General features: G+C 42.7%; 1 protein-coding gene across 13 annotated transcripts in view; it reads left to right on the top strand.

Annotated features, from left to right (window-relative positions):
- Positions 1-26,660, top strand: part of LOC114867131 (myosin light chain 4-like) — a 231,467-nt gene extending 204,807 nt beyond the window's left edge. For 12 of the 13 annotated variants that reach the window (XM_055513698.1, XM_055513697.1, XM_055513691.1 and 9 more), the window contains 4 exons: positions 13,468-13,609; positions 22,201-22,301; positions 22,590-22,773; positions 25,016-26,660. In XM_055513698.1, the coding sequence (XP_055369673.1) occupies positions 13,468-13,609; positions 22,201-22,301; positions 22,590-22,773; positions 25,016-25,253 (665 nt within the window). In that variant the 3' untranslated portion in view covers positions 25,254-26,660. Of the gene's footprint in view, positions 1-10,109; positions 13,404-13,467; positions 13,610-22,200; positions 22,302-22,589; positions 22,774-25,015 lie in introns of those variants that run through there. The other variant, XM_055513699.1, reaches the window with a different exon arrangement.
- Positions 26,661-27,428: the final 768 nt, after the last annotated feature.

The raw sequence follows: 27,428 nt of genomic DNA, 5'->3' as shown, positions 1-27,428 counted from the left end.
GGCGAGCAGAGAGAGGGTACAGACAGCTAGACGCAGGCATGCTGGCAGAGGTGAAGTAGGAAGGGGCAGATGGTGTGGGTGACTCACTCTGCTATGTGCCAGTCACCACCATAAATCATGTCACAATGGACAATGTACTGCAGATTAAAAGTCGCCGCCTTTTCGTTTCCTTCACGCGTGTCAGTCTTCATTAGCTCTAAGACGCGACTGTTTAATTCATTTTTTATTGTGTTGAGGTGGAGCTGCTTCGCACTGCAGAGTGCGTCTATATGCAGCACTGTAGCGTCTTCATGTATGTGACCCCGTAAGTGTGGAGCAGCAGGGGCGTGGCCAGAGGGGGGAATCTGACTGGCCACCCCAAAGTTTTTGATGTAATTGGCAGATTTTTTTTTTTTTTAAATTGGACCTCGTAGAATTATTTCTTTTATGACAGCTTCAAGGTAAAAGCAGAGAAATACTAACCGTCTAAAACCAGGATAGTAATATGCAAAGACCGAAAAACAAACCCTCGCCGTTCTCCAAAATGTGGGAATCAAGACTGCTGATGCAAACCCGCAGGTTTATGAAACAATAGCAGCCTCCTAAAACGCTGAGATCTTGTTCTCCGGGCTCAGTCAATACAAGGGCATAGTGTTTGAGACGTATCACTTTCTCACACTTACTCTGACTTATTTTAAAACTATTGGATTTGTACTCCCTGCGCCCTTCGCTGGATTCATGTCATCTGGAAAATATGGAGCTACGCAGAATGAAACTAAAACCTTGTGTATTGTACAAGAAAAGCCCCGCTCTACCTTTTAAGCGACTGCCCAACAAATGCATCCCGTGCTCTCATGTTTTAGCTATACCCTGCTTGACTTTGGAATGTGAGGCTGGCATTGAAACAAGTATTCTAACAATGGCCACCGAGCAGCCCCACTGTACCAGAGCGGTTTGATTGGACGTTGGCTGGAGGGCATTTTGGTGGTTGTCTGGACTGGAAGGCGACCGCTTCAGCTTCATTTTCCCTCTTCACATTTTCCAAGAGTGTGTGATGATTTGAAACAGTCAGGCCTGCTTCGCTAGCGTTCACGGGTGGGAACACACTAAAGCCTTGCTTGGCTGATGCAAAGCTTAGTCCAGACAGTGTGAGGTGTTTTGATTGAGTTTGACCTTGTTAAAGAGGGGGAGCTACAGATGTTTGATGAAGTCAAAGTCAAGCTCAGTACCAGATATTTGCAATTTAGTCTATTAAGAATAGATGTCACTGAAATCAGGACAAAAGTCTAGACACAGAGAAACATTGTGAGTTGGGTAGACGGGACTTGCAGTAGGTTATCGCTAATATCATCTACTACAGGCAGGGGATGGAATCCATCTACAGGAGCTAAAGCTGCATCTGCGTCCATTTCCAAGCCGAAACATGGCTTCAGGCGGGCGTCTGAGAGAGGGGAAAGATAAACAGACAGCTCCACGCAGATACAGCCCAGCGTGCTGAGCATGAGTCACACACATTCAGCCGCGTGCACTCATACAGATGGCAGACAGAGACGGAGTGTGGAGGTGCAGACACTTGGATGCAGCCCTCACTAGGTTCCCAAAGACACGTCTCTGTGTCAGTGCCGTCTAGACGAGGACAGAGGAAGACAGACCCCTCTTAACCTGCACATTAAGGTCGCTCACACAGACAGTGGGAATAATTAGGCATATCTGATTCACATCCAGCGGGCTCCCTTACCTTACTTACGAACCCATCAGGAACATTAGTGTAACGCACTGACGGTTGCGTCACCTCCATGTGCACAAGATGTTTCATGAAAGCTCGTCATCGCTCTAGTTGTCAGTGCAGATGAGGAGTTGATCTGTTTTGGAAGGCAGTCGGCTCATTCACAGGCTGGTTGGCAGTTTTTTCTTCATATATTATTTTATGTTAAAAAGCTGATTCATAATGTGCCTCCCCTTTAGCTCGGGTTTTTCATCCGAAACAGCTTCCTGCATGAATGGAGGCAATCATAGAGTCCTTGAAAATCTTGACAGTGAATGGTATCTTCTTCCAGGCTAATATCCATAAACGTCGCTGATGTGACTCCCTGGATGTAAAGCCTAGAGATGATATCACGCCTCGGCTCCGAGTATGACACACCGTAATGCGGCACATTTTCTAGCAGTGGGCATCGGGACCAAGTGGAAAAGTCACGTCAAAGTTTGAATGTGTTGTTTGGATGGGCCTTCTTAGGTTCTAAGCCCTCCGACACTGTGGTGGGCGGTGGAGGAATCAGCCATGTAGCTGACTGGCTGTTTCTAATACTGTCTAGGCCTCTCCCTACAATTTGTCATTTTCTGCTCAGCGTACCCTGGCTCATGTCAGACTCAGAGCACAAATCATTATTCATTACATTAGAACGGCTTGTTCTGCTGTCATTATCTCAGCTTGGGATGGCTACAGTGTTTGGCTGGAAGCACAGAAAAGGACACAGTTTTTTCTAATCAAATTACCATATCATTAAATTAAAGATGTCAGAATGAAATCATTTTAAATTGAATGATCACGTACAGCTTTTAGGACTGTTTTCAAGACAATTTCAGGGATGTTATTGCCACATAGTAAAATCGACAGCATATACAAAGTATCATCAAATATATTGTCAACTTGCAATGTGGTCTTGAAATTGGCCCTGAGTGTCCCAGAGTTGGTCTTTGGACGACACATTAGCTTAGCTTTGAGTTCTCTGCTACAGTACCTGCTGTGGTCTCCTGTCCTACGCCCAAGGTAAAGGTATGGTGTTTAGTGTAGTCACCTCACATCAGTCGGTGAGTCCTAATCTGCCCATGTATTTTCTCTTGGCCTTGTGATGGACATCGTCAGTAAAGACAGACACCAACCTCAAAGACTCAAAATTTTAATCATCTGAGGACTGAGGCACCTCACCCCCCATCAACTCATTGATCTCAATCATTGTTTCTCAATCCTTCTATCTGCAGGGCATCAGTGGTGCACTGTACAGTATAACAATAGTGATGCAGGGCTGTGAGCTCTTTAACCTTTAAAAAAAGGGCACATCCCACCTTTAAAAGCCAAAGGGGGAATGAGGATCCTGTTGATCACACTGGCCAGGATTTTGACAAAGGCTCACAATGGATGTCTCACAGCCAAGAGCCAGGTCTCGAGGATTAGCGTAGGAGATGTAAGGACACTGCAGGTGGCAGATGTACAAGGCCAAAAGGCAAGAGGGGCAATAAATCACAGAGATTCAGCGTAGGTGAAGATGAGATCATCCCCAATTACAGTTAATCATCTCAATGGCGACTGTTCAAGTGTTGAGGAAAAGCAGATTCAAAGGTGAGTTTTAATTGCCATATGCAGTCTTCAAACATGGTAACTCATCATGACTGGCAGGCGAGGTCAAGCATAAATTCAGCCCCCCCGTTTGCAGAGAAGACTAACTACAGTAGGCTTGTAGACCCTGCAGGGGGCATACACTGTGAGGAGCAGCACTATAATTAAAGGAAACCCTGATCATGAGCGGTGTTTAAATCAAAAACATAAATCTTGACTTCACCCCCCACCCCCCACGTCTGCTCACATCTTGTGTTACAAGAAATGGAGAAAAGTCAAATGAAACCCGGCTAGTGGTACGTCTGCCTGTAAATATGATTCAACAGGGAAGAGCATCATATTCTGGAAACCCTAGCTGTAAACATAATTGAGTTATGTATTATATTATTCACAGATAGTTGCATCTATACAAAAGTATTATTGGAAAGCACATAAGTATTGTCAAATAAAAGAGTCTTTAGTTGCTGTGCTGTGTTCTACAGGCAGAAGGGGATAGCATGTTGCTAATGCTGCTCTGTCTCTCAGCCCAACTCTCGCTTCATTCGTCATTATGCTCATACAGTAAACGAAGGACTGGTGGAGTTTGGTGTATTAGCAGAAGCCTTTGACCCTGGGTGCAGTGCATTTTAAAAGCATCTCATCCTCTTGTGACGGTTATGCTTAAATGAGTGATCCGCTTCCCCGGGCCGTGCACAGGCCTCTAGATGGCACACCAAGGCAGAGGCAGCGCTCACAGGCGAGCTGATGTACTAATGTGGGGCTCAGCATTCCTCAAACCAGCTGTGGTATGTAAGAAGATATGTCTGCCACAGATAACACTGAGAAATCGGATCAGAACATTTAAATGGATAATTGAAGATCTGTAGGGGTAGTGCTAATGCTAATCATTTTTGTTTTATTTAGAATAATGTATTGACCATAAACTATATGTAAATCTAAGGTACAGTCTAGATTTTCGAAAACGAAACTCAACTGGTATTAATTCCATTTTAATCACCGTAGCTACCACAAACTTATAATTTGACTTATATGCACCACAGCTGCAGATTGTCATGCGAAAAGATGCAAGGCTGCATTTTGGCGATATGAGAATAATTAGTGGTTCACCTAAGCTGTAATGTCAGACATGCTTGAGTTGTGTTTCCTGTGTACCTCACTGGGAGTTCCCAGAAAAAAAACAGGAAGGTGCCAAAAATGTATTGAATAAAAAAGCCTAACCAGAAGCACTTCTTACTGGCTGAGCTCAGCAAGCGTCTGGTTTTCCATCGTTAGATTTTAACAAGTCGCCCGTTGTCTTACCAGTTGCTAATTTGGGTTTGACTTGTCCTTAAATGACAGTTCTGCTGAGGTGACACTTTTTTTTACGTGCTCCTGAACGTAGCACTGTGCTCCCCACAACTAGCACAAATGCACGCACTTAGCGCTAATTAAAAACCTGTGAGTCGCGCTGTGTTGCATCACACACGCACACACACACACACACACACACACACACACACACACACACACACACACACACACACACACACACACACACACACTTGATTTTGTGACATGATGAAAAATGGAGGGCAGGGCGGAGCAGGAGGATTAAGATTTGCCGGAAGGAGAAGGTGAGAAGAAATTCTAAGAAAACGTGTAAAGGCGCAGTCAGGTGAGAAGAAGGGTGAAAAGAGAGGGAGGGAGGGAGGGAGGGAGGGAGGGAGGAGAGGCGGGAGAGCTCGGAGCGTGGAGGAGCAGCAATGATGTCACCTCACGCTGGCACTGTTGGACTGAGAAGCAGATCAGCCGTTTGATCTTTGCACTTATTTTAGTTCCAGTTCGCTCACGCTGCCGCTCCATCGACACACATGTCGCGTGGATCTTCCCCTGCTTCACTCTCCTCTTGTGTCTCCTACCTCCACATACCTCTCCGGTGATGGGGGTCAGCGGCATCCCCCTCCCCCGTTTATGTAACAGCTTCATTATTGGCGAGAGCAAGAATGCCCCCCAATGCGTCGATAAGTCCTCATTCAAAGAGATTGAATTATATGGAGATAAACGGTGTCCTTGAGCATGGCTGCAGATAACAGCTTGGAGTGACACAGCTGACTCTCTTTGTTTTGTTAATTAAAGATGACCTCATCGCTAAAAATGGACGCTGTGCACCTCCTCGTCACGAGCTTCACCATCAGCAGATTGCAGATTGCAGGCAGGGGGCCAAGGGCTTTCTGCATTCCCATTCCCTTTTTGCTTCCTTTCCCATTTCGCACACACATACGGTTAGTCTCTCTCTCTCTCTCTCTCTCTCTTTCTCTCTCTCTCTCTCTCTCTCTCTCTCTCTCTCTCTCCTTTCTCTCTCTCTCTCTTTTCGTCATAGGTAAAGACTTCATTTCATTTTCTTCTCCATCATTCAGTAACCATGACACACCCCCAGTGTCCCTTATAATATGAAAATATTTATACATATGTGTTCATAAAACTTGTGCTGGAGGTGCAATTGAGACAAGATAATGATTCTGCCTTTCTTTTTCCAGGTATTTTATCCTCAGTAGTTGTGGATTTAACTATGAGACCACAGAGTAATATGAACCACTGATACAGTAAAACTCTTTTTCATATTGTCAGGACTCGGTCTTTGTTCATTTTAGTGCTTGCTAAAAATCAATTTTAAATGCATTTAAGCATTAGATTAAGATTGATTGGCCCCACTTTGCAGTTTGGGCACCGCAAACACAAAATGGCTAAAATAAATAATAACTAATGATGGAATTGCTGTCTGCAATAAAATACGACGAGGGGCTAATTTCACTGAAAGCTATTATAACTATTGCTAGACACAATTTAATGCTGATTCATGTATAGCCAACAATTGGCAAAAACTAAACACTTTCTTTAAGTCTGTATTCATATATTGTTTCAGCCACATGCGGATTTAAACATCTGCATGCGAATCATCAGCCAGTGTCGCCAGCCCATCATAGTCAGGCACCAAGAAAGCATTTAGGGGATGTTATCTTATACTGTTGACCAGCTCACATTGTCACTACAGGATTTAACCTTTCATACATGAAGCAAGCATGTGATACAAGCAACAACGGTGTCTTTACCACAGAGCCCAGTATTATGGCGCAGCAGGTGGATGATGGTAGTACACACCAAGCAGCCAATGCAGTGCAGCATCAGAGTAAGACACCATCCAACAGCCTGTCAACACCCACATGTCTATTCTTAGTGCTACAGACCCAGGGGGAGTCCAAGCCACAGTAAAAGCACGGGGCAGTAAAGCAGACCCCACACGGGTCACATCAAAATGGTCCGCATGCACCTAAGGGGCCATTAGTCCATCACAAACCACCACACGACCCAATTTCCTGCTGTGCAGAGATGGTCTGGTGTCATACACCACGTCATGGGATGGAAGAAGCAGCGTGTCACACTCTTCCCAGAATATCAAAAAACAGGCACTGATCATGTTACCACTGAATATGTAAATGAGCAGGAAACGATGGAGCTGTTGAACGTGGATAATCACACATCACATTTATATTTGATAACCAAAGCTAAGCTCTGCATTACTACGGCTGGTTCCATTAATAATGAGGAACTCCATGTTTTTCTTTTTAAAGGTTCAACGATGTCCCTAATTGAACTTTCTTTCTGAAGCATCATCAGTTCACATAGCTGCAAAAATGCTGTTGTATATTACAGATAGAAGATTGACAGGCTGATGGTGAAATGAAACGTCTACTGTGTCCTGAGGCATCACAAATTCATTTACCATTATATCTGCTAATTGACAGTTTCATCCAGACCTGTATGTTGCTTCGATATAGACGATGATGCAGTGGGCTGAGTGGAAACGTAATTATTATTAGCCGGGAGGAACTTCATTCATTTCAGTCTTATTACTCTAATAAATGTGTCATCAAGGTTTAGGCTGAGCTGTCCATTGTATTAGTACTACAGTACATGCAGTCTTCACCAGTTACAACATTATGTCACTGGTGACTTGACACACCAGAGAAAGACAACGCGTTTCTATGGAGACGAAGCATTTATTTAATTAGGGGAAGCAACATTATGTTTCCATCATGCATGTGTTAATTATGCGTCTGACCTTGATTCTAATCAAACGATGACACTTGGTTAGATTTATGTAAGGTATTAATTCCCACTGGGTCCACCTATAATATGCCAGCTGCATTCTTTCATTTGGATGGAAACAAGGATTATGCAGGCAAGAAGCTTTGGTGTTTCTAGGTGTTAGAGATATAACATGGCCCTCCTCCGTCTATGTTAAGGCGTCTTCATGACCTGAGCACTTGTGGACATTCAAAATGAAGTTTACGTGTGAATACGAACCATCAACACATCGTTCTGCTTGCGTCTATTTTAGTTCTCTCTCTCTCAATGCATGTAAACCGGTTTGAATGAATAAATCATATGAAAGGATGTCCCACCAGAAACATGTGGACGATTATATGCAGCTCAGCACATTTGGAGAAAAGTCCTTCCCACGGAGCTTGTTTCCTCTAAATACCTGCCGCGCATGTCATTAGTAGCCGCCCCTCAACTCAATTACAGCCGCCTCACACATAAACACACTTCCACAGTGTCTTGTTTTTGTTTTTGGTCCTTTTTTTACCCTGAATTTCCTGCCCCAGGGGTCACCGTGTGACGTGGGGCTCCGCGTGACACTGTGTATACCTGCGTAATGTCAACTGTGTGTGCGAGAGAGGGGCTGAAAGGTGGTGTTGTGTAGCCTCAGTGTGGGGAGTGCAGGATTGAGTGCTGACAGTTTAACAGAAGAGGCCCTAAGAGGGTAGTTTGAGGACAAACAGGAACATAATTTCAGAAGGCGAATAAACCACAAAGGGGAAAAAAACACTGAACTATTAGCAGAAATAGAGACCAGCATGTACTGTAGCACGTATGCTGATACACCCATGGAGCCTCTCAAGAACATATACGAATAAAAGAAATGAAACATTGAAATGGACCGGACCACAGTGTAAAGTTCATGAAAACACAGACATCATAAATCATCTCAGCTCAAGTGAATCCTACGCTACCGACGTTCAGAAACTCCACCGTGTTCACGTTCATTCCCTCCGATTCCGTCCCGTGGCCGCGAAAAGCCCGACGTGCGATCGCTCCGACGTCAGGGGTTCACCTCCACATCCTCGCGCACGCTCGCAGCCCTAATGGCTGCAGCAATTACGCCGTGCCGGAATTCAATAGCATAATTGAAATGATGTCAGGGATAACAGTACGGTGAGACTTGGCTTTCAGCTGCAGACGAATTGCCACCGTTCCACCGAGTACTTACTGATCTCACATCCTGCCACACAAGGACAAATAAGGTGAGCGCAGATGCTGCACTGTACATAGCCTGAGTGCACACATTAGTGAATTACTAAGTGATGGGCTTTTTCATTATCTACTGAAGACGCTGTTTTGTTTTCGCATCCCTCCTGAACCTTCTGCTCACTTGTTGCTCCTGCTCCTCTCCAGCCTGAAGCTGCTCTCGCTCTCCTGCGTTGCACATGAAAAGGATCTCTTCTTGAATGTCCCCTCCTGTGCCTGCCGCCGCCCCCTTTTTGTGTTTTGCTAAGTGCCAAGATTGTTCAAGAGGGGTTTTCCTTGCTTTCTTAGAGAATGTAGGTCAGTCTGGGTCAGGAACTGTTGCTTTTGTGGTCCAGTAAAGGCCTTTGAGACACTGTATATGATATTGATCTGTAAAAACAAACCGAACTTGGCTTGTTTTGCAGCTACATCACCCTTTTTCGAGGCCTGCGTGTTTTCGAATCTGAGTGGTTCTCTCTGTTCACTGTCCATCAGTCCACTCCACTGCGCTCCCATGATTTGCTATTATTTGTTCCCCTCTCTGCTTACTAAAAAGGTCACCTGGCATGTACCATGAGGTTTTAATCGCCATGTAAGCTGGAGAACACGCAAAATGGCTTTTACCGTAATAGAATTTCAGGGGCCTTAATTTTTGCCAGCTGTGTGCCGTTTGGCTCCGGTATTGACAGAAATGTTGACGGACCACAGGCCTACCCACGAGGAACCCCTCGGAACTATAAATGCTGCTTCTGGGTGGGTTTTTATATCTGACTTTACACTTAATGGATTAGATTTTGATTATTATTATTATTACCTAATTCTACATAGGCATGCAGGCACTTAAAAGTTACCACCTTAGAGGAAGAAGATGAATGAAAATCCTCGCTAGAATGCGTGCGCGGCAACATGTGGGCCAACGGCTTGTAAAAAACACTTCCAGCTTCCTGTTGAGTCATACAATCTCTTTGCATGTGTGAACACCCCGCATTCAATTCATCACCTTGTATCATTTCCTCACCCCTGTCACGCTCGGGTGAAAAAGCACACACCACCCGTCCAGCTCACCTTTCCTCTCCTCTTATGCTGCGTGGGAGCTGGTTGCCAGGTATGATCAGGGAAACGAGGTTTGTCTCAGCACTGCGTGTTTGTCTCAGTTTAGATCATATGTTGCTGATGATGCAGAAATTTATTATTATAAATTGTTTTTGTCGCTACGTTGAATCGAGGAGGGTTTGATTACAAAAAAATATAGAGCGGTGAAACTTCTAAAACCTTCCTTTAGCTCCGTTTGAATATGATGGTTTCAAGGCGCTGCACATGCTCAGTGAACAGTATTTGCAGATGCATTTAATGCACCCAGCTTTGTGTCAGTTCCTAGTCCACAAATTAAGCCAGCATGTCTCTTAAATCAGTAAGGAAACAAGGCAGAGCCATCAATTAAACTCTTATTCTTTTGCATTTTTAGATCCCGCAGGTAAAGCCCTTTGTTGTCAAAGCAGCGGCTGTCAGCTCTATATATTAGAGAAGATGAATGACGCTCCACCATACAGGCCAATAAAGTGATTTTCCATTACCTGGCCTGGAGATTACTTCTTACTTGACAGTAATTTGACAGTTTCTTGGCCCTTTGTTAAAATAAATTTATTTATGCTGCTGTTATTTGGATGTATGTAATGCAAATGTTTTTTACGATTTTATATTAACTCCTCGTAAAACCGCCTCGCGTTCTACGTTTGTTTAGAATATTTCTATATTTTTATTACTTGTTTTTTTGCTACACCACCAAGCTGGCACGCATTTATGTACCTGTATAATAAGTTATAGCTTTAAGGAGAGTCTGACTTATGGGATGTGTGGGTAAAGTTTGCAAGGTAATAGTATATGATTGTAAAAAGAACTAAAACTTATACACATTTTTCCTGCTGAGTTCGTAAATTGGTAATTATATAGTAAAGCACTCTAGACCCACTGAGCACTATTTGTCTTTGCGTTAGTCTTCCAGATCAAGCTAAGTGGTCTATTTACACTATATGTCTAATGTACAATTATCATATGTTGTCTCATGTCACAAAACTACTTAAATCTCTATTTTGTGTTTATAGTAGTGTACCGTAATAAAGTAGTATTTTATTATTATATTATTGTATTTGCTACTGGAACGCTATGATCGACATTTTTGGTCAATGCATATTTATTGGTCTTTGAATTCAAGTGAATTGTTCATTTCCAGTACAGCATGTAGATATTTTATATTGGTCCTAAAAAAATCAATAAATGACGTTATTCTGTTCTTTTCTGCACACGCACAGTCGAATCAAGGTTACCAAGCCTTACCAACATCTGAAAATGAAAACTTCAGTCATAACAGAAGAATCTTGGCTTGAAATTTACAAGTTGAAGGCAGGTTTTCTGAAAACAAGACAAATGGGGATGAATATAAGGGCCAAGAATTCCAACCCAGCTATGATTAATATCCAGCCTGTACATCACAAAGAACAAAATGGTCTGACTTTTAAAATTTTGTTTATCAGTATGATCACAAATGACATATCGACTAGTCGTTCTTCAGCTTGACACCCAATGACATCCTCATTCCTCTCTATGACTGGATCCAAAATCATAAAACGCTCTTTTTTTTCATTCTTGTTAAATGCTTGTCTCTTCCCCTCGACGCTTTTCCTCTTCCATTCTTTCCTTTTACTCCTGTTTTCAGAACTGTCACTTTCTACTGAAAGCATTTGTGAAGTACCAGGAATTTGGCATGTGGCGGGCATTCCTCTTCTAACTGCTTGCAATAAAAGGTGGGGGAAGAGCTTTGAAAGGCATAATGAACACAGGTCAAGTCAGGTCAACAGTCAATCTTTAATAGATCATTACCAATTATTTCTGCAAAAGATCTCGTGGAGCGCTTGGCATGATTTATTCTTCCACCAAACTGTGGCGTGTCCACATACTCAGGGCGCTAATTGCAAGAAAAATAAGAGAGCCACACACGTACTTTGTTTCAAACAGGAAGATAGAAACACAGCACAAAAGGTTGCTTTACTAATTTGAATTACTTGCAGAGCTGCGCTGGCCGTCGGTGGAGACAGAGCGCGTGTTTCCTACCATGTCTCTGTGCAGATGATTAGAGTGCGATGGCTGCTGAGTAATGTGTGCGGTCGGGTTCAGGCTGTTGATTAAAGTTAGCGGAAGGCTGCGGTTTTGATTAAGTATTGATAAAGTAAACATGTCCTTCCTCATGCTTAGTTTCTTTATTAGCATTCGACCGATGCCCTAATCATTCTCTGATCTTATACAGTCACCTCGTCGGCCAAACACAAGATCCGATACCTGGCCTGTCTGGAAATGGCAGACATTGGTGGGTTTTACTGTACTGTACATGTAACTGCACTGACGTTGGTGCTCGTTGATCAGTCCATGGTTTAAACCAGTGCAACTTCTGGATCCAGACTAAAACTAAAACTGATCAAATTGTAGACACACATCTTGGACTGTGCTGTGTTGTCCTTGACATGTACTGTAATAATCATGCTCCAGTAATGTGGGAAAGACTCAGTGAACACAGTTTGATGGAATTTCTCCTGATGAGGTTTAATCCCAGCGTATCAGCATCAGCAGCGGTTAAGTTACGTTACAAGGTGACATCACGTAAAACATCTGGCCTCTAGACGTTCAGTTGACAAAACCAAGATAATATATGTTTAATAGTTTTCCCTGTGTCAAACAGCTTATCCAGTCATTATCAAAACGTATATAAACAGTGGATACAGGTGGTCCAAAGAGTAAAAGAGTTCAAACTGGATGTGAAGTTGCATAATAAAGGAAACATAGTAGTAATTGATAACAAAAGGTGCAGAGAATTCTCCACCCATTGTGGGTCTGAACAAAAACGCTCAACAACACTTCTTTCACATTTGGCAACTTGCTGCCATAAGCAAGGAAATGGTGTCCAATTTGAGCTCCATGTTTAAAAAGCTCAAACCTTTGAACCGGCAACGGTGTGTTTACACTGGGCTCTTTCTGTGAAAAGGTCAACTCATTCATTCGTGCACTTCTTTTTCCTCTCCCTCTCTGCAACCTTTTCTTACCATCCCCTCATGCCCCACCAGCCAGTCCTACTCTTTGTGTTTATAAGTTGGCCCGTGTACCATAAGCTAAAACTAAGCTGCCCTTTAGCTCATGTAGAAATAGCTGGAAATCCAACTGGTTGAGAGCTTTTATACTATTTTGACAGCTCCCCTTTTTTTTCCTCACCCCCACGAGCACTGGAAACTGGCGGTATGCGTGTCTGCGTGTGTCTAAACGAACAAGTGTGCGTTGCTCGCTTTTTCCCGTAAGCTGACATGAAAGATATTTCACAACTTGTTTTGTGAGACGGCCTGGTGCTCGGTGAGATATCACTGCAGCGGTACCATGTGCCCATAAAGGAAAGAAATCCTGTTTTCTTACAGTTCTGTAATGTATGAGCCGGTGCCAGTAAAAAGTCATATTTAATTTAGCCCCGGGTCCGGTGCTGGTGAAAGACTCCCCAAGGACCAGGTGGAGGTGAAACTCACACCAGAGACAAATGGCACAGTCATCAGGAAAGCACCGCTTTCCAAAACGTAGAAATCCATTCATGGCTACGTTCACATTGTGCACCATTGTTTTTCTTGTTAAAGTGTGCGCCGTTATTTCGTTTAAGTACGAACAATAGACGGTAGAAAATGCCTTTTTGGCTAAAAGTGTGACAGATGGTAAAACAGTACATTTAACATTTAACAGAATGAGCTTTCTGTGAGATTCGCCTCATTCTGTTCTTCTCTTTATCTCTCTACCAGGTGAGGTTCTGAGCTTGATGGATGATCTGTTCTCGGGTTTGGGTTCCTCCTGCGTTATTGCCGGGAGAAGGAGCGGAGACCATCCGCACTCTGTGTTGTATTCTGTGGTCTTCAAGTGCCTAGAACCCGACAGTCTGTACAAGTAAGTTTGCCAGCGCTCTTTGCCAAGTTTCCTGTCAATTGACTAACTGATTTATTGTAGCTGCTTATTTCTACACAGTATGAATAAACATGAGGCGTAAATTGTGTTCTGTTGTACTTTGTGCAGAAATATTTTCAGAACTAATAGGCTGTAAGAAAACAGTCTGATGTTTACCTTGTGAAATTAAATTTGCAAATCAATAAAGGTACGTGGAATATTTTTGAGCTTGAAGATCATTGTCATCATACTATGATTGGTACAATATGCAAAGCTTTGTATTTGTATGAAAATTTAGTACAGTACTTTAGTTCTCCAGGGTCAGGTGTTAGAAAGTGTTTTTTTTTGTGATGCAGGCAAACGTGTGGAAATAGATTAGTTAAAAGGCAACTTCACAATACAAAGGACAGTTGATACAACTGTTTACTACTATACTATACTATACTGTACTGTACTATACTATACTATACTATGCCCTTTGTTTGATCATAAACTATACTATGACCTTCTCACACATACATACATATGTTTTTTTCATTACATATTATATGAACACATTTTATTTTATATTCATATATATTTATATTACATAAATTTTATTATTTTACTGATTCAAAAATTGAATCATGCCACAGAGTAGCCTAAGTAATTGTTGGTTTCTAACTGTTGATGTGGCTCGGTGGTTAGACAGCTCTTTTGCACTCCTGGATTTGGATTCAGGTCCCAGTGTGTACATAAGTCAAATCATCTAGGTGAATTTGTTTGGCTTCTTCAGTCTGAGGAAAGTTGTCTTCTTACATTTAACCTCCAGCATGGTTTCACTTCAAACCTGCAAACGATGCTATCGTTTTCTAAACACAGGACTAGTTTGGGGCATTTTCTAGAGGAATGTATACTGTGTATATATATATATATATATATATATATATATATATATATATATATATATATATATATATATATATATATATATATATATATATATATATATATATATATATATATATATATATAGACTCACTTTCTAAAACAGATCAGTTATGGCACAGAGTCGATAAAAAATACTCCCTACCTGTTTTAGTAGTTAGACAATTATTAGTATTTTGCACTCACAGCCCTGGGTTCAAGTCCCAGTTTGGAAAACTTTTAGAGTTATGCGTGCTACCACCACAGGTTTTATTGCAGATTTTATAACATACTATGATTCTTCTCTCTGTTCTCTCTGATATGCTATGAATCTTTTTTCATCACATACTATATACTATTACCATTTTTTGTATAATGTATAATATGCTAATTTTTTATGACATATTATACTGGCTGACTATTATGTTTTTTCACCACATATTATAGCATGACTTTTTTAATAACATACTACAGTATACTCTGCTGTATACACATACTATATGTGTTGAAAACACTCAATTTGTTTTTGACAACATACTTTCATACAACATGACTTTTTTGATGACATGGCATATTTCACCAGGTACTATACTACATGTATGCCCCATTTTGATGACATACTGTACTATGCTGAAAAAAGATGAAAAAAGAGTCAACATATACATAGTATGTAATGAAAAGCTTTATAGTAGTTTTAGTCGACTGAAAACAATTTTGAAGCTTTCCATTTGTGTGTGGTCAGTAGCACATCTTAGAATATTATCCTATATAGTTTGCTGTGACACTGCTCTTGGCTTTGCTCACAGTTTATTGCAACCTAATCGACTTGATCCTTTTTTCTGACCACATTTTTATGAGTTCATTATTTCCTATTACCATGTAAAGAGCGTTCATTAAACACTGTGTTGTGGTCATGTTTACATCATTCCAAACAACAATGACTGGGCACATATTAACAATACCACATCCTCCCCTGGGTGTCTACAGTTCCTGCTGTGAATGTTATTTAGTTTCAGGGGGTGAATTTTGTTACCTACTCCTGAAGAACAGCTGGCTCCAGTTAAGGGAAAGCAGGCAAGCATATTCTGTATCGATGTGGTGGACGCCTCCATTGTCGCCCCTCTTTGGTCAGAGGAGAACGGTGAAATGGATCAGTATAAAGGCTCATACTCAACAGAAACACTGGTCGTTCTGTGTCTGTGGGGTTTGGGTGGTTTTAACGAGCCAAACATGCAAATATGAGTTTTGTTGTAAATAAAACCTAACATGAAGTTAACAGAGCTCATTTGATGTTTTGCCTTTGTTCACCAGTGGGTATTACAATGACACGCATCACAATTCCCCTCCTTCGACGTCTTAAAATAAAGTTGTAAGTGCAATCCAGCAGACACGGGCCCAGATGTTGTTGTGGCTGTCAATGGGTGCGTGAAACACTTTGTTCAACTTGATGTCCTTGGTTTGTTTTGGGAACCTCAGTGTTGCCTTACAAAACAGTAAAAACAGAATTTAGAAGCGCATGGAAAACTCCGGGGTAGCCTAATGTGGTCGCCCTTTCTGCATGCGGATACATAGCATAGTAACACAACCCACAATTGTACCCATTTCTATTGAATGTTTGTTGCATGAAGACAGTTGTTTTTTCAAAACATTTAAAACCACGCATGACACAAATGCATTGATGGGGTTGGACGTTTCTATATATTCTCAAGCACTAACCCAAGGTTCTGTCCCATTCATCAGTCGCAGCTTTGAACACACTGTATGGTCCCTAAATGCCACACAGACATAAGGTGAGGATAGCAGGGAGGCGAGAGAAGTGGATATAGTACCTGTCAGGATGAGAGATGCACATGGAGTTAGAACAGCCTGTTCAGAACTGAGCATTTTCACAAGGAACCGAAGGTGATTAAATACATGAAAGAGGCTTAGAATTAGTCATTCATTATTAATGACACTTCTAAAATGTTAAAACAATGACAAATAGCTAGATACCATCTATTTTACTTTAAAAATAACAAATCGGAGTTCCCTACAACCTTTGACAGTGGATGAAGAATAGTGGGAGCATAACTTTACTGTTAATCTGTAAAAGTCAGACTTCCACTTACAAAAACCTGCAGCAGGACCCGTTTTTTTCCAACTTTGTAGAAGCGCTATCTTTGTTTAGGCATTCTCCAGAGCGTTGTTTTTCTTTGATAAGAGCAGAATTTACGTCGGAATTACGTCTGAGGGCACATCTGTTTGCAGCCAAGTCCGCTTGTCTTAATCAGGAGCCTGATAAGACCTCTACTGCTATTGGCTTTACACTTCATCATTACCACAGCTGCTGTGGCCCTAATGTTCCCCATGATAACAAAAATGCTGTTTTCTCTATGAATAGTTACACACCTCATTTCCAAAGTTATTTTCAGAAAATAATAAGTGATTCCCAATACGTCGGATGAACTGTAGTGGTAACTTCATGCCAAAAAGGTTGAAAGTTAAAAGCGGCACGCACTCTTAGAAGAATTGCTTTTCCTCGAGAAAACTGCCTTGCACATTATTTTTCAGCGTCGCGTTAGTGCTGAGTGGGTGAACGGCGACAGGTAAATGGGCGTCTCTAAACAGTCGTGTAAATTAAAGTGGTGTTAAGCGTGAGGGGTAATTTGGCTTATGTATGACAGTCTGTAATGAGAACTGCAGAAAAGTGCATCAATAAATAACAACAATCTGGAATATCGGGAGAAAACGGGGAGAATCATAAACTAGTGGCCGCAGTGTAGCATTCGCAACCAGTGACAGGCCAAAAGATGCTGTAATGTGATATTGTGCATTAGACTGATTGTGTTACTGCCGTGCATCCTCCTGATTCCTCCTCAGCTCAGCAGCCAGTGCAGAAGCTGCATCACTGTCCACCGCACTTCACCAAAGAACACCACTGTCTGTGTTACATGTACATATATAGGCAGCGGGAGCTCAAAGGCTGCTTTCTGGAGCCACAGAACCTCAGACTGGTTGAGTGCCTTTAATCTGATGCTACGCAGACTTCTGGAAGTGCTCTCTGATGCGCACGGTGGAGTTGAATGGCTGGTAAAGCGATCTGAGCGACGTGCAAGTGTTGCAGCATCTCGCGGGCCAAAACCACTTGTCCGTCCATGCTCTGCGTAAAATATCTTGATACATCATAGTCATCTTGAAGGAAGTAGCCAAGGCAGCAGGGATTTCCCCCCGCGAGAAAAAGGTCGTCCACTTCGCTGGTTTATCCCATTTTCCTACTCTGTACTTTGTGCAACGCACCCACCGTCTCCGTGCATTCCATAACACTGACAGGTTAAATGCCTCCACAAGTATGACGTCCAGATGAGAATCCCATCTGCCACTGGCTCCAGTGTTTCCCGATTGTAGATGATTTGGAATTCCCTCATTTGAATTTGAAATTTCAGGAAACGACCAGACGGCGTTCCAGCCGGACAGCCAGCGCACGTCCTCCAGAACCGCTGCACTACACTCAAACCACAACTGGAGACTTTGAGCAGATTCAGGATAATATCAATCTAAATCAACATTTTTGGGATAGTGTATAGCTCATATTATCATGAGATTGTTTATTAAATACTTCAACGTGTGAGACGATGATCTGGCACTTTTGAGGCCTAAATAGTTTTATCATTTGGAACAATAGTCCCGCAGCTCTGCAAGTGGAATCATTTGTGGCTGAGATCATTCCGCTAATTTACGACACGTTGGCACGGCCGTTTTATTTAGGGGCACTTGCGCCAGGATGACATCACCAGGTCGGAGGGCTACAGAGTCATGAGATACTGTAAGCTGCCACAAATTCTTTAGGCAGAGAGACAATTCTACGTGGCTTTGATTGATTTGTGGACTGAGCTCGACTGATGCGTGTCCAAACGTTGACGTCATGGAAAAGGCATTCCCCTCCTGCCCCGGCTTCTCTCAGCGTGCCAAAAATACTGCCCTAATTGATCCTCTTTCGCTTTCTCCCATTCCTCCGCCTGTCTCCGAGCTCTCTGTCTTGCCATCGCCCGCTCAGCCCCCCCCCCCCACCCCCTGCACTGTCTCATTAAATTAGAGGACAATGGTTACTTTAATGGCAACATTGTTAATTTACGCAAACGTTAATCTGTCATTTGTCCACCTCATTGTTCGCTGAGCTTTCAAAACTGTGGCACACAGACAAACCCGAGCACATCCAAAGGAGCCATGTGCACCAGACAGCCTTGGAATAGATTTGAGAGACAGGGAATTAGAAAGAGGAGATAGATGAGCTGAGCTATATGCAAGCGATGCAAATAGACACGGCGACAAAGGAAAGTGTATGTGTGTGGTTATTTTTTGCTTCGTTACGTGTGTGTGTGTGTGTGTGTGTGTGTGTGTGTGTGTGTGTGTGTGTGTGTGTGTGTGTGTGTGTGTGTGTGTGTGTGTGTGTGTGTGTGTGTGTCTTACCAACTCGGCTGCCTTGTGTTTTGACATTCTCGTGGCAGGCCACACTGTGGCTGGGCCTTTTGTTCTCTCAGGCAATCTTAGTCATCAGTACGAGCCCGACTTTGTCCAATTGGCCCCTGTAACTGCTAATAATGTCCACGAATGAGATCCACAGTATCTTAAAGCAACACATCCCCCCCAAAGTTCCACTGCTCGGCCGTGCTGCTTGCAATACATGAGTGTCTGTGTCAAATTTCCTCCCCGTTGTCTAAACTAAACTCCCTGCAGTCACGGCGTTATTGCGATACATAACAATCTTCTAATTGCTGCAAAAGCTGTGGAACGGGAAACATTACCTGTCACGGATGCCAACTCTTAAAACAACCAAAAGCGGCCGTAAACGGCTGGCAGGCTCACATCGTGGCACCCAAACAAAACCTTTAGCAAAATGACTTGATAAACCCCCCGCCCCCCCCCCCCCCCCCCCCCCCTCCCACCACACTGCAGCCATTTGCACGTTATGCGGCCACATAATTTAAACAGTGTGACTGCATTGTTTTGCTGGGCAGAGGAGCCAGCGCGGCCCGTGTGTCTTTTGTGAGGTTCTTGGGGAACACCGCATCCACCCTGCTGAATAACAAGACCAGAGGAACTATGTGAGCAATGTCCAAACAGGTCGAATTACTACTAACAAAACAGTCATTTGACAGCAGTGAAACAACTCTCGGATGACAATGCTTTAAAAAATGGCAAATGGGTTTAGGAAGAAAGGCAACAACAGTATGATCATTTCTCTTGTGTATTTCTAACACGATTTAGCGCAGGAATGCCATCTCAGTTGTTCATTTTGTCTGACTGGGCTTTGTGGTTTCCCTTTTTGTTTTTCCAGTGGTAACTTTTTGGAAATACTGCTGAAAGTTTTTCATAACTAGTTACAAACGTTTCTCAATACTTAATTAACTTCTTCAAAACTTCCCCCGCCGTAAGAAAAACATGAATGTGGACCAAAGGATCATCTTATTTTGTTCTCGGAAAATAGCATACACAAAACTATTTTCCCACAAGTCTGCATAAGTTAGCATCACAGCCTTCACAGGAAATAATACTTAAAACGGGTCAAATGGAAACTCCTGTTTTATTCCAGTGTCATGGCATTCTGGTTGTGCGCTCACATGCACAATATCGCAACCCTGGGATCCACAGCAAACAGAGGCCAACTCTGATGTGATTTATTACATCTATTCAATGAGCTATTCCTATTTCAGACTTTTGTTACATTTAACACTCTCACGCAAAGACCACTCTAAACGCACAAACTAAACGTACCCTCAGGCCAGAGGGCCGAACTCTCGCTCATTTGGCAAGGCACTAAAGCAAGTGGCATCCGGTTTAATAGCAGACCACAAAGAGTCATTTTTTTGCATCAGCATCCCCTTGGGCGTTGTTTCTGGAGTTGCCATGGTTACACAGTGACTCCTGGTAGCAGTGCTGCACGTTAGAACCTCTGCCACCATCAAGATGGCAAACAGTCATACACACTCATGAGAGCGACGTCCGCCCCGCCGCTCCTCGCCGTCGCAAAGGTACCGATGGCTTAATCTGTGCCACCCTTGATCCTTGTTTATAGACCGTGACCAGCTCCTCCTGGTACTTCTTGTTATTCAGAAGTACATAGATTGGCATTTTCAAAAGGCCATGTAAAGGTCATTTGTTTGCTATTCTGGGCTGTGTGGCCCTACCAAACTTGAGATGCTTTATATTTCATCAGTGTGTCCTGAACTGTTTGGTGCGGGTTCTTATCAGGGTACTGAATGGTCCTGAAATCTGTCAAGGAAGCCATAAAACTGTGATGTCTGACATTTTCATGGAGAGGAACTTTGTCCTCACGGAGTTCTGGAAGTCAAGCCAGGTGACCTTTTACTCCTCTCTCCTCTACCATTGTGGTATTGGTCGTACTCACTTTCAGATGTAATTAAATCCCATAATCCCTGGCTCCTTGTTAAGAAGACATTTCCTGAAGAGTCGATGTAATGCAAGTCTGTGATCAGATATGCACTCACCTAGCGAGACCACTCAATTTTATAAGCTTTTACTTGGACTTAACTTAAAGCTAATATCAGATGCACATGTTTTATGTACAAGCTACAGTAAACTGTCAGGACTGATTAGTCTCTGTGGAAAAATACCATGAGATATTATTTTAGCAGATGCCAGCAAAGTACTTACAGTATGGCAATGCCACCAAAGACTGCTGGGAAAATACAGGGGGTGGACACTCTCCAAGGTCCTGGAGACGACTGCACAAAGGCTCGAAAGCCCTGTCAAGGAGACTGAGGAGATACAGCAACAAGGCAGAGCCACCAGAACCGTTACTGGAAAAACGCATGGACGCGTTTCTATAGGGCGGTGGGACGTCCTCCTGCAGGAACTTACACTGCAACAAGGTCCTACTCTCGTTTATTGGCACAAAAGGTCTAAAAGTCTTTAAACTAAAAATATAAAATCAAGAATAGAGCAACATAAGGGTAAAACAAATGATACTTTCAATGGTGCTTGACTTGGACTCGAGTGGATTAAAACCACAGGTAGTTTTGAGTTTGTTCCACCCGTATTCAGTTTCCATATTGTTAATCAATCATTCATGTTCTAATCATTACCTAAACATGTCTGGGGTCAAACATGCTGCGGCTGCTACTGCTCTGCTGTGGATCAGGAAAGCTCTGCTCGTGGCCGGAGATCAGACCTGTGCTCCGCTTCTGGACGTGGTCATGACAAACGTCTGGTCCACTTTCACAGCGTGAGCGTGGATGCCACTCCATATTGAACAGCGCGCCTTTCCCTTTGGCCTGTTTTGCATCAGGACAATAACCCCAAGTGCTCTTTCCAGCTGTGTGAGAAGAACATAGCCGCTCAGTGGTGGTTTGGCCAGCTCGCTCACCATCGAGCCCATCGAGCTGGTGTGGGAGAAGCTGGCCGGGAGCGTTGGGGAACGCTGCCCGACTAGCGCAGCAGACGTTTGGGAGCTCTATGCAGAAGGAACCTGTGTATGAGCGAGATGGAAGAGTTGAATGCCACATTGGAACAATGGAATCATCAGTGTGAAATATTTAACTTTACAAATTGTAAAACTAATACTATAGTAATTGCATTTTCACGAGGAATCAGTTAGATTTGGTTGCATTGTTAAGAATCTGTGATGAGTTTGACGTGTAATATGACAAATAGTAAACATGCAGTGCTTGTTCCCTTTGTGTCACCTTCAGGTTCACTCTGAACGCAGTGGACAGCAGAGGCAGTCATTCGGAGGCGAGCTTCGTCTCCGTGCGGACGTCCTGTCCTGTAGTGGATGACAGCCGAGCCGAAGGTACTTTTACCTTTTCACTGTTTCCAAGTACGCCTTCCTGTTCGCACAGTGTGTTCTTCCAATCCTTTAATGCTTTTTGCATAAATCTCCTAAGTCATTGTCCACACTTGCCGAAGCTGTTCTTACTTTTTATGTACAGCCGATGAAGTCCAACTAAACTTCCACGGAAATGAACATTACAAAAACCAAAACCTAAAATAAGAATGAAATTTGATTCATTTCAACGATTTCATTTGCTTTCCTCGTCACCCTTTGAGCTTCTCTATCTTCTGTCTCTCACCTGCGTAGAACTCGCAGACAGGGTGTACAACCTGTACAACGGCTACACCAGCGGCAAGGAGCAGCAGCTGGCCTACAACACGCTGATGGAGATCCCGCCTCCACTGCTGTATCGAGTGCAGCACCACTATAACTCACACTATGAGAAGTTTGGAGACTTTGTGTGGCGGAGTGAGGATGAGCTGGGCCCCAGGTGAGGAGGTGTAAGATGATGCAGGATAAAGGGATGCTTGGAAATTTAGTCTAGTGTCAAAACAGATTCTAAATATAGTGAGAAATGGAAATTGAATGGAAATAAATGGAAATAGAAACAGTAAGAGTTGTATCTTGTTTTACTTTAAAGCATGTTTCTTGTGCTCTTACTGATGACGTGCTGTTTAGGCCTCCAGTCATCGGGAGGTTTCTTACATAACAAAAGCCAAAGCCGTCTGAGCCGGTGCTGCCAGATTCAAACTGTTTGGCCATTTCTTATGGTATTGTTTGGAGCCCAACTGAGGAGAAAGCTGTTGCAGAATTGACCCTAACCTTCTTTTTCCAAAATGCTTCTACTGGAAACCAAGTGAGCAAGGTCACCGTGAAGTCTGAGGTTACGGTTGGTCCTCACGTTACCATGGCGATGCCAAAACAGCGTTTGACAGCCAAGGAAAGCATTACGTTAGATAGCCAGCTAGCACTAAGTCAACTTCCAAGTCCATTTCCTCTCCTTTGTCATAAAAAGGTTTCCTCCCTGTCGGCACCATGGCTCCCCAGCATCCCTTCACCTATGACTCCCTTAGCAACCCCTCGGCAGGCTGCTGACAAAGTGAAGCTTAGTGTCTAACACAGTGGAACAGTGGAAGTATGAACAACGCTTAACACAAATACAAATGCATTTGTAAAAACATTCATGTGCTGTTTGCTACTCTGACAAGAGAGATCTAATGATAGCAACACGAGATCTTAAGTTACGGCCCAGTGTTTTGGTTTGTCCACCCCCACTGCCTGGAAGCACTTCTTTCAAGCCATAAATAATATCATAATTATGGAATAACTTTGGTCTGTAGGAAGATTCTGCCTCATTCTGATTGGTGAAGGGGGTGGGAGGCATGGGTTGGCCACTGGGAGTTAATACGGGGGACTGGGGTGGCCCAACGGTGTGTTTATGTGTGTGTGTGTTTGTGTGGGGGCGGTTGCGAGGTGAGGGGGCTTTTGGATGAGCGAGCAGGAATTATTTACTGCCTGAAGTTGGCAGGGTTGAGCCTCATTGGGGTAATTTACAAGCAGGCTCTATTGGTGGTGCCTTTTAAAAGGTAACAGAATGGCCAAGTGAAACGTAAGCACAGTCAGCAGCTCCTCCAGGGGCCGAGAGACCCGGGACGGGAGCCTCCAAACGTCCACTAGCATTGTTACCGCCAAACACAAGCGCCTTTCATGTAATTGTGTTGCTGCGATGCTGCTTTTTTTGCCTTTTACTGTAAACACAACTATTATCTCGTGCTGGAGTTTACTTTTACTATTTCAACACATGAGACTTGGCGCTTTTATGTTTTCCAGTCCAGAACCAGTCCTGTCATTTTGTCTCAATCAATTGCTCCATTCCCTAAATCTTTGTTACTTGCAGTCATTGCAAAAGAAAAAATTTAATCATGTGTCTTTTTTTTCTTTTAAAAGTAGCTTTGATGTCATCGAATGTGTTTGATTCGTCCCCAGCTCACATGCCTCCATTGATTATGTGTTTGGTATTCTGTTGTTTCAGACGTAAGAATTTAAGGGAAATGAGAAAATGCCCCCCCTCCCTTCAGAGAATAAGTGAAAAGGATGTCTGTACTCCTTGCTTAACTAAAGACAGATGTTGATGCTCAACAGACACTGCTTTTCAAAACAAATGGAATTTTGCCCTTCTCCGTGTGTGTTTCCCTCATTTTCATATCCATATGGTCCAAACAACCTAAATACGCCGTCCATAGGCGCATTTGTCTGTGAAGAATGCGACACCCGTGCATTTGTGTGTGTTCTGAGCTGTACTTATTAAAATGCGCTAACCTGACACGTGGCTTTTTTGTGTCGTAAACAACAGCTCCAGGCTACAGACCTGGAGTGAAATTCTTGATTTCACTCCACACAAGCTGCTGCTACAGTAAAGAATTACAGCTAGAGGATTTTTGACCCAGTCTGGTATTAGCAGTTCTGCTGAGTAAAAGCTTAGTGTACTTTAAAGCCGCGGGAAACTAAATGAAAACAAGGCACAGTAGTTCTAGTCCTGAGCCAGTTGGAGTCGGAATATATAAGAAAGGATATATAGATACTGTATATATAGGATGGAATGAACCAGGCTCATTGTGGGCGGCCATCTGCCTTGACTGCTTGGAGGAAGGAGCTGCTGTTATCATCAGAGAAAGTCATCTGGAAAATAAAAAATGCACTGATTCCGTGGTTTTCCTGTTTCTCCTCCACAGAAAAGCCAACCTGATACTTCGACGAGTCGACAAGATCAGCCACTACTGCCGCTCCCTCCTGCACAGCACCCACATCCAGAGCCGCACCGACACCATGGCGTACGTCTTCTGCCGGAGCGAGGAGAGCCGGCCGCCCGCCAACGCGTGGCACAGCTCCATGCACGAAAGCCGCACCACCTGCATGGAAAAGCTCATTTCAGTCCAGCGCAACACATACAGCAACACCAAACTTCGATGAGACACAAGTGGGAAGCGGTGTGGGTTTTTTTGTTGTTTTTCCTGCAAATTAACATCATTTATTGATGTACCTCCTCACTCCATTCTGCAGCAGGTGACTCTCCAGTGACTGGTGTGTTTTGAAAACCAGGAGAGCCTGAAAAACCTCAGAACTCACTGGACATTGTGTTGACGCTACCGAAAAGCATATTTTTGTGTGGCCTACTTTTATTATAAGATAGACGAGAAGATGAAGAAAAAAAATCAAGAACAAAATGCCAGTGATCGCACATATCAATGACAAACTGCAGTGGGAACATGTAAAATATCATTCAGCCAAGAGGTCAAGCTGGTCGGCTTAAATACTTTGAATGTAATATTGTGGTTCCTCTTTGGTGCTCACCTGGAACTTCTAGAAGAGGTAGAAAAAATGACATCATTAGCATAACTGGTTTGCCTTTACTACCCTTATTTGAAAGGAGAAACTGAAACGTGTTAAAGCCATTCGAAGCCATCACTTACTTGTTTTCAAGTTCTCCTATACATTAAAAGAATAAAGCTTCGCTTCGTGAATTTAAAATCAGTAAGTGATAAACTATGTAGTCAGTCTCGTATCCCATTGGAGTCATTTGAAATAGCCGGGCCAGTGTGGTAACAGGACTAAAGTGGGCTCCAGTGCTATCAGCCTGATAAAATATGCAAAGCTGGAGTGGGCGGCATTTAATCACCATTCTCATGCACCGTGACCCACAACCAACCAACTACAAGTTGACCTGAACCCAGATTTCTGCACCAAGCTAATGGGGACAAGCTAATGCCACACTGACCTCTTTATTTACTACATCAAGATTTAGTAAATCGCTTTGATACAGGAAAAGATGTCGAATAGATGAAAAGATGACGAATAAGTTGCTTATCAGCAAATGAAGAATTAGATCTGCTTCAAAACCTAAACGAGACAGTGTGGTTTCCTTTGGGAGGATTCAAATTCAGAGGCGAGGACAGCGAATGCATCAAACGTTTCCTCTGTCACAGGTTCTCACTTATATTTATGTGTAGTCAGATGTATTACCAGATAATATTTATTTATTCTGAGAAACACTATAAAGTGGCACAGTTTGTGTTGGACCAGCGTTAAACATCTGAGCTACTGTACACTGAGTTGGGAAGAATCAGTGATTGTAGGGTTCGTCCTTACGTTTCAGCCCAATGTTAACTTCAAAGCCATGGATTATTATTTTACTGAAGATTACAAATGCCTTTTTCAATATTTTCATTTCATGTTACATGAATTGTAATAAGAAATACTACATTGTAAATTTTAATTGTAAAAGAAGACAACTGTAATATTATTATTATGATTATTATGTCGCTTTGATTGTCTTTTTCTGAAGAATGTGAAATATTAAAACTGTATATAAAACCAGAAGACTTTAATTTCATCAATACAATTTAATCATTATATTATGTTAATTTGGGTGGAAATATGTCACTTCAACAGCTGTGCAGCAATTTTATTTATGTCTTCTCAAATCACAAAGCAATTTGAATTCCCTAAACAAGTTTAATATTTAAATAATATTTAAATAATTTAATCCGCAGATAGCTTCCTTATTTATTTCCAGGCTTTTTGTAAAAGGCTTCCTGCTTTTCAGTTGACATTTTATATTATATTATCGGTAGTTTCCACCTGGCAGTTATTTTCCTTAAAGTGATTAAATGTAAATTATGTATTTAAACTGGGTAAGTTGCACCCAAGAGCAGCAGAACATCAGCCCTTGATGTGCTGTACAGTTCATCAGCAGGTGTGCAGACCTGGCTGTTGGCGCGGAGCGTTCAGTGTGAGCACGCAGACAGGAAATAACCCATTAAAATAAAAGCATGAAAGAGGAAGAGATATGATGGGTAAAGTTCGCTGGTGTCCTCTGTCATGGACCAGGCTCAAACACATAAGATTGAATACAGTATGTGAAAAGCTGAATCTGGTTGAATATTTAGTTGAAGAACAAGCTTTAACCTGAACTATACAAGGTTTGTGAGGATAGAAACCTTAGTGGAAGTGAGAGTCCTTTGAGCCATTGGACCGCATTGCATGATAAACCAGCATTTAACTATGATGAATATTGTGCCCACATGATTTGGGCAGGAAAAATGTAACTGCAGCTGCATCCAGAAATGCATTCTTCAACTCTATGGA

Source organism: Betta splendens, chromosome 12 (assembly GCF_900634795.4).
Source record: "Betta splendens chromosome 12, fBetSpl5.4, whole genome shotgun sequence".
Taxonomy (NCBI): domain Eukaryota; kingdom Metazoa; phylum Chordata; class Actinopteri; order Anabantiformes; family Osphronemidae; genus Betta; species Betta splendens.
This window is presented reverse-complemented; position numbering and strand designations above follow the sequence as displayed.